Source organism: Pinus tabuliformis, chromosome 5_2 (assembly GCF_031772625.1).
Source record: "Pinus tabuliformis cultivar Carrire ecotype Pingquan chromosome 5_2, CPIR1, whole genome shotgun sequence".
Lineage (NCBI taxonomy): Eukaryota > Viridiplantae > Streptophyta > Pinopsida > Pinales > Pinaceae > Pinus > Pinus tabuliformis.
Window position 1 is genome coordinate 245,103,878 of NC_142306.1, and position 8,600 is coordinate 245,112,477.

An 8,600-nucleotide genomic window follows, 5' to 3' on the forward strand; every position below is an offset into this window, starting at 1 on the left:
TTTTACAAAATGTGACTTGTTACTTATAGTATTTTTCAGTTACCACGGGTCAATTCCATGGGTGAATGAATACCATGGGTGGATTTTACAATACCACGGGCAAATGCCATTTACAATACCATGGGTAAATTCCATGGGTCGATGAACAATATGGGTGGATGAGTACCATGGGTTGATGCCATTTTCCATTCGGATCATTCCTCCCTCCTTAAGAAGTAATGGTCCCCATTGCGTAAAGTTCCCTCCTGCGAAGCCTTTGTTGAATATGAAGAGCCACTGAAGATAAGGGTTTTATGTGGTTAACCCATAACCATGATAAACGAAAATCCGAGGATAGAGATACCCTGTAATGCTTATGACCAACTGTGATGATGACAGTGTGCGGCCTAACAAATGGACTTCGATGAAGTGTGGGTTTGTGGATGACCCATAACCATGACGAACGAAGATCCGAGGATAGAGATACCCTGTAATGCTTGTGACCAACTGTGATACTGACAGTGTGCAGCCTAGCAAATGGACTTCGATGAAGTGTGGGTTTGTGGATGATCTATAACCGTGATGTTGGTTGTTGATGAAGTAGCAGGTGCCTACATAGCCTGGGGTGGGAGGGCACATCTCCAAATAAATCAAGCCGAATGTTGCTATGTTGAAACTGATGAATGTGAAGCAGGTGCCTAAGAGTGGGTTGGAAGGGCACGTCTCCAATGGGAACCCACTCCCAATGTTGCTCCAGAATTAAAATGGACATAACTCGGTCAATATAACTCAGAATATTTATTATAACCTGTTTTTGGAAGCAAAAAAACCATTTTGCATCTTCTCATGTGTTGGAAATCCTTATCTGGACACCCTAGAATCTCCGATTCGTGCTGCAATTTTTTTTGCCGTCACAAAAGTTCTGAAAAAATAGTTGATTTTAAATTAGAGATATCTCCCACATCCGAACTTCGATTCGACCCATTTTTTCTTTGAAATTGGGTGGTTTTTCAAGAGGAGCTAAGATCTACAATCTTTTTCTGAAATTCTGCACAAAAACTTCAAAAAATGATAGGATAGTCGTTGCCCACCAGTTGTCATCAGAAAAAATTCTACAACATCGCTGATTTTAAATCAATGATATCTCCCTCGTCTAAACTTCGATTTGGCCAATTTTTTTTTGAATTTTAGCATTTTTTCACAAGGAATCTAGATCTGTTATTTGTTTTTGTAAATATTGTACCAAATATTTCAAATCTGATCTGCAAACTCGCCATCAAGACAAACAAAAAAAAATAAAAATCAAAATCCTGCAAAAAAATGAAAAAAGAAAAATTATTCTTGCTTGGCCCAAGAAAGTGCTCTATGGAGGTCACATCGCATGCCTGAAGTTTGTTGAATATTGCTGCAAAAATTTGAAACTGAAATATGCATGAAACCCTCATTCCCATGGAATTGTAACCTGCTATGATACCACTGATCCGGATCTTGGGGGGAGGCCCCCAAGATCTGAAGAATTGCAATGCAAGAAAGAAAATGATAGAACACACAGTAAATAAAACCACAAAGAATCTTTTTATTAAAATCAATAATAACTATAAAGGCTACATTGTGGCGGACCATCTGTCCTTTTACAAAATGTGACTTGTTACTTATAGTATTTTTCAGTTACAATACCACGGGTCAATTCCATGGGTGAATGAATACCATGGGTGGATTTTACAATACCACGGGCGGATGCCATTTACAATACCATGGGTAAATTCCATGGGTCAATGAATAATATGGGTGGATGAGTACCATGGGTTGATGCCATTTTTGATTCGGATCATATAAACAGTAACCAGGTATAGTAAAACAGAGCAGACAGTCGCACACAAGAACACAAGATATAAGGTGGAAACCCAATGTGGGTGAAAACCACCTGCTGCAATTTGTTTCTCTTCTTTTAATAAAAAACTTCTTTTTGCAATGGTTTCTTACTGGTGCAGTGTTATACCAGTACGCAGGCTTCTACCTGCAAAAGGCTACAACCTTCTCTTGTTCTCCAGACTCTCTTGAAAGGGAGCTACAACCCCCTTAGCTCTTGTACTAGCTGAAGTACTAGTACGTAGGTGCTGGCCTACAAAAGGCAACAACCTTTTCTTTTCTTCCAGGGACCACGTTTCATAAATTTTCAGACTGGATCCATCAATAGCAATAATCAACCATCAAATACATCTGCATAAACCAATCTCCTTTTCACCAATCAAAACTTAATCAAACAATCACTTGTCTGAAAGTTGTAACCAGAATACAGTAATAGTAACCAGAAACCAATCATGAACCCAGAACACTGCAACAATAAACAGAAGTAGCTAAAACATATTTCATGAGACGTATGCTACTTCAATATGTAAAACCTGCATGCATACGCTTCTGTATTACGAAAAACCTGCGTATATGCAGTTTTGTAATACCGAACCAGCGTGTATACGCGCCTTTGATATGCTGAACCTGCGTACAGATCTATAAAAGATAATCTATCCTTTTCAATTATTCAGACATCAATTATACCCAGATTATCAGATTTATAGATCAAGTTATGCACCAAATATAACAGATCAAAATCACACAAAGATACTTCTCTTCAAGTCTAGAGATCTTGACCCATCAATAGAACTTATCCTGCTTCTAGCGCTCAAGTTCCTCCTTGATTCAGATCCAGCCATGCACCATAACCCAATGACCAGTATTCTAGATCTTGCTCTTCATAAAATATTCAATCCTTGAGTGTCTTTGCCTGATGATCTCCATCCCCTTTTACAGTCTTAGGCTTTACTCAATACCATGGTCCAAAACCGTAGAGAATCAATACCTTGGACCCAATATCTGGGGTCAATACTTCGGACCAAATACCATGGACCAATACCAAAATACCATGGATCAAATACCACGGACCAAAACCAAGTTTTCCACACTGTACGCGCTTTTTTGTGCATGAAAGTGCATGTATACGCATATGTGCCTTTTGGTTTGTGAACTTGCGTGTATACGCGGCTTCGTCAACAGGAACCTGCGTATACCTTCTTTTTCTTTATTCTGAGAGTTTGAGAGCCTGAATTGTCATCTGAGTGATTTTCCAAGTGAGTTACCATCAAGGACAATACCTGTGCCATAGTGCCAAACTTGTGTCATAATGCCAACCACCTACAAGTTGGGTATACTAAGATCCTATGATTTTAGCAAGAGCAGACTCACGTGCCGCCAAGATGGGATTGGTGAATCCGCCTCTTTAGCTTCCACCACAGCAGGTTAGTGTACTCAATGAGATTTGAACTTTGGTCTCCTAGGCTTCGTCCAAGTGACTTACCGTCAAACCACACATCACTGTACCATATACTTCATCTTTATGCGGTTCGTTCACAAGTAAATTGCGGGTATGCTATGGCCATTTGCCATAAGTCAAGCCTATTCACGACCTCCATCTCCCAGACTTCCAATACAAACTGCTGGTAAAATCACTTAAGGTTTATAAATTCGGATCTTCAGCCTTGGACTGAGAACTTCAATCTAAGTTCAAAGAAAGTTTCTGCTGAACTATCGACAGACTTCCTTATAGATGACTTTCTGTTTCCAACTTTCCACTAAAACTCGTCCATCTTTGAAACGAGTCAAACTTTTAAATGGGGGCACTAAAGTAGCTCTGATAGATTAAGATTCTTAAAAGTATATGTGAACCTTTGTCTCTTCCTTTAGTCCAACTGAAGCAAAACCAGACCAGGACAGGATGTTTGATTAGAAAAAGGGAAACTGTAAAAAAGCACAAAATAAGGACTCTGCATCCATTTAGCCAACTGCTAAATGTCAATTTGAATCCATAACGCCAACAGAAACATTTCCAAGTTATTTCCAGTCTTTTTGCAGACTCGCTAGTTGTTATAGTTTCTTCAAGTACTAAGAAGTTTTGCTTGTCTTGAGCAGCCTAATGGTTATGTAATATCAGAAACTGAGATGGAGGAAGAAGCAAAATGCAATATCTTTTAACAGGTTTTTGATAGACATGCAGCATTTAACTCGCAAATAATTCAGAAATGTAAAATATATTGAGCAGGGTTATCCCAAGGGGTTAGATCAATCCATTTTCACCTTAGTCAAGCATTTGGCTAGTTCTATGTCAGCAAGTGCCCACATCACCCTATCCCCCTAGGCAGGGTGCATTAGTCTACACTGATGGACTTCCTAGGGATGCCAATTGATGAATGTGGCAAAACAACCTTTGGATTTCCCCACAAAATTTCCATTGGGAATAATAGAAGAAGATTCATTTGAATCTCCTCACCAGGGTGCACTGGTCTACACTGACAGATTTATTAGGGATGCAAATAGATAAATGTGGAGAAACATCCTTTGAGTTTCCCCAAAAAAACTTCCTTTGAAAAAATAGAAAATTTGGAGCACAATTGAAATTGTAATTTAATAACAAAGAATTAAATTGCAAGGAATAGATCATTTTGGAAACCGAGTGGATTTAGTGACAATGGTATAGGGTTACAAATTATAATTATAAAATATGTAGGCTCAGCATTGCCTTGAATATTATTACCCATGCAGAAGACATTTATGTTTAAACAACCTCACAGTTTGAAATTCCAAAATTATACTTTGAACATTGCTTTTTTCAACCCAACTACAAAAACAGAATTTTCAATTTTACTGATATTTAATGTCAATCCCAGCCAAGTAAATAGCACTGTGCTTTGTCAAAATCAAGGTAACCATTTCATTTGACAATGATATTTCTTTTTACAACCCATGTGTTTATGGGTGCAGGAATTACACCTTAACCATTGATCCCGTTACAAGGCATTGGATAAGGAAATTTTATTTTACAAATGGGTGAGGGAATTACACCTTTACTGGTGATCCCGTTACAAGGCTACGTTGCATAAAAGGAAATGGTCAAAAAATAGTTTCAAGTAATAATAGTTTAATAAAGAAAAATAATAACATTACACAAGATAACAAATACCATACAAGGAAGCATTTAATCACAGTAACCACATCAATCCATGATTTTGTACCCTCGACACAAATCTAGCTATCAATGCCATACAATTGCTATAGGCTTCAGAAAATTAAAACAATTCCCCCACAACAAACGAAGACATGAACCAGGGAGAATCTGATTACAGTTTCCCTCCTTCACTAAGGTTGTAGTATTATACCAAAGATGAATTACTGGACCGCTAGATATTATCAACAGTGATAACTACAAGCCAACAAATTAATAAAGAAATATAAAACATTTCATTTTATTGCATGGTGTCCTCAAGTTCGAACAAGAAATTTCTAAACCTCCCAGCAATAATAAAAATGAAGGGCGTTCGTTGTTAAACAGATTGAATTAATTTTACAATCATTACTTGTTGCAGATGAATGGTGATAAAAAAATATGGATGAAAGGGCACTTGCCTGGTTCATATTGCAACGCTTCATCTTATGAAACATCACAAGCAAGTAATATATAACATGTAATAATCTGTAGCCTAACAAACTGAAAACATAAATAAAATGGCAACTCTAGCTTTCATGAAATTGAATCTTATTATATTTGTAAGTGATCGTCAAGGGTAATAGTTATCATACATGACTCCTTTTTCTTTTGATTGTTCCTGACCAGGAGTGATCAGCTAATCCTCGTGTTCACAATAGAAGTCCATATCTTCCAGAAAATAAGTAGGCGATTTCACCAGGAGCGCAGAGTAATAACTCATAAAACTAAGTAACAATCCCAATCCATATTCTTTAGAAACTGAGTAGGAGTTTTCACCAAGAGGGCACAGCAAGAACCCATATGGTTGAGTGACACTCAAAGAATAAAGATATAGTTCTCTAGATCAGAGAGAGAGAAGTACTAGTCATACATTCCTTACAGTAGGATGCCAAAATATACAGTGATCAAAAGCATTCCGGTGAACTTCCCATTGCAATATACATCGAAAATGTGGGTGCCCAATAAGGATGGCGTTATGTTTGAGCCTTGAGATTTGACAGATCAAGATTAAAATTAAAGTCATACCTTGGAACCAGTTGAGAATGTGGGTGCCTAATAAGCAATGTTTGAGCCCCACGATTTGCCAGATCAAAATCAAAATCATGTCCTGGAAGCAGGACTCTAGAAGAGAAAAACTGTATTCACTTGATATCTACAATATGGCCCGCTTCCTATGCAGGTTCCAAGGGAAGATCCATCACAATAGAAACAGAACTGGCTCCTTGATTTGATGAGTGAGAAATGAATCCTTCTCAACAATTACACTGCTGCTCGAAGAAGACTCTGACTTGCACCAACTGAAAAATTATCAGCATTGTCAGTCAAAAAACCTGAAACAGGCATGCTTAAATGCTCCATAGATATTATGTTCAACTGTTGTGATACTGCCCTGAATTCACTAGACTCGAAAATCCAGTGAACAGCTAATGAATCAGCAATAGGCCTGAGAACCGAAATGATCACACAGACTGAAGTGCTAAAAAGCATAGCTAGGAATCCTAAGAATGCCAGCACTTCAAATGCCAGATCACCAGGCTTTGACATTACAGTGAACCCCAGGAACAATACCCTCAAAGGAAGAAAAACAACTACTGCTAATATCATCAACCAAACTCTTCTCTCCAGACTCTTATTGATAGCCAGGGATATGATCTTCAAGCCCACATACAGGAAACAACTCACAAACGCTGAAACAAACACTCCATGCACTATGATACTCAGCAAAGGATAAGTACAGAACTCCATGTTACCTTCTTCCAAAACTGCTGCGGTGAAGTACTTGGGTATCTTTCCTTCATTGCCAAAATAGCCCTTTTTCAGAATCTCAATGCTGGGGTTGATCACATTAATGCAGACTTCCGCAATGATGGTGGGCAGGCACAGAAGGAGCACAAATGTAAACACCCTTATGTTTGCCTCATGGCGAAGCGATCTGCGTACCAGAAAATAAAGGGTAAGAAAAAACCCCGGCTCTGTGAAACCCAGAGAGGCGACTAAATGAAATCTGCATACATTTTCCTGCCATTTGGAGCTCAATGAATGCAGAAACAAATGGGTTTTGAACAAACGAATCCTGGACAATTCACCCAGAACACACAGTATTTGGAACAGGATCAGCACTGTCCGAATCATCCATGGGGAATTAAAATCCCGAAACTTGTGAAGATTTTCTCTGCGTGTCTGTGATCGAAAATACAGAACATAGGCCAAGCAACAGACCCCGGCCAGTACGAAGAGCAGCACTAGACCCAACGTAACTGCACCGAATGCATCGGCGACTGAACTGGTCAGGGGCATCACCCACCAGCAAAGGGGATCTCAGATTCGATGGGCAGATTCAATGTTGAAATACTACTCCCCCGGCCGGAAAAAGCCAGTGCTGAATCAATGGCGCGCTGGTCAACAATTCAAAGATTAAATTTAAATATGACATGACACGAGATTAAAGCAAATCCACTGCAGAGAGTTCGTTACAACAGCAGGAAACACTCTTCAAACCGTCTTGCATCCGCAGGGCAGCAAATTTGCAATGAATATACTTTTCTTTTATATACGAATGACAGAGGAGCAGCAGCTGGCGACAGCCTGGCACCAACTACTGAGGCTCCACCTCCAGTCTTGGTGTGGTGTCTCCATACTACGTGGCTGCTGTAGGTTGGTACAATTCCATGGTTCAAAGCATAAGTAAACGCGATGCTTATTATTTAATTAACTATTTATTCAAATCGATAATGTTTAATTATTTCTCGAAGACTTTTTGTTTGCTAAAGTATTTGTCCACTATAACGTCCAATTACCTTTCTGTTGTGAGAGGGAAAATAAGGAGAAACCCAAACATAAACCAATGTTGAAATATTAAATTTTTATGTAATTTCCATTTTTTCTATTATTTATCTTTAATAAAGTTATTTTTATTAATACACAGTGAAATAGTACAACTGGACAAAATCTAAAAATATTACCAACCTGGAAATTAAAAGTGAGTAGTCCTTAGTGTAAGCCTAATTATTAGAATTAAAGTAATTAAAGTATTGTTTTTTTTTAAAACAAATATGATACTTTGGAATTTATTTCTCAGTTTTATTATCTGGGAATTCATAGATGTTTTGAAATCTAATTTTTTTTTTTAGGGTTTGATAGGTATGGTTTATTTTGGAATAAAGTTTTTAGATTTTTTTTTAATATAAAAGTTATGGATGATTTGGATTTTAATAATTTAAGAATATTTTTTCTCATATATAATTTAACTTAACGATAAGATTTTCAAATTATTTTTTGGTTTCCAGTGTCTAAACCTCCATTCTTATCTTTGCATTACAAATTCTCAACTTTACAAATGACACAAGTATTTTGGTGGCTATTAGCTTTTGTCAACCATTTAATTTATATGGTCGTGCTAGTTCTAGTATTTGAAAATTTGAGATTTTCTTTTTAGAGTTGTTTTCCTCTCCATTATCATCTTCCTTTTTAGTGATGTCTTAATTTCCATTATCTTCTTCATCCAATATGAGAATTGCATTAATGAAAACATCATATTCATTTTCATTTTCCTACTTTCTTAAAATTGAATTAGCTTCATACTTTC

The 8,600-nt window shown here is 37.5% G+C and overlaps 1 protein-coding gene across 1 annotated transcript; it reads right to left on the bottom strand.

The window, feature by feature from the left end:
• Nucleotides 1-5,546: 5,546 nt before the first annotated feature.
• LOC149158452 (uncharacterized) lies at nt 5,547-7,438 on the bottom strand. The gene is made up of 2 exons (XM_089436226.1): nt 6,766-7,438; nt 5,547-6,312 (listed from the first exon to the last, which is right to left on the bottom strand). Exons 1-2 carry the CDS (start codon nt 7,310-7,312, stop codon nt 6,275-6,277), a joined length of 585 nt encoding a protein of 194 aa, XP_089292352.1. The 5' UTR covers nt 7,313-7,438; the 3' UTR covers nt 5,547-6,274.
• Between the last annotated feature and the right edge of the window lie 1,162 nt (nt 7,439-8,600).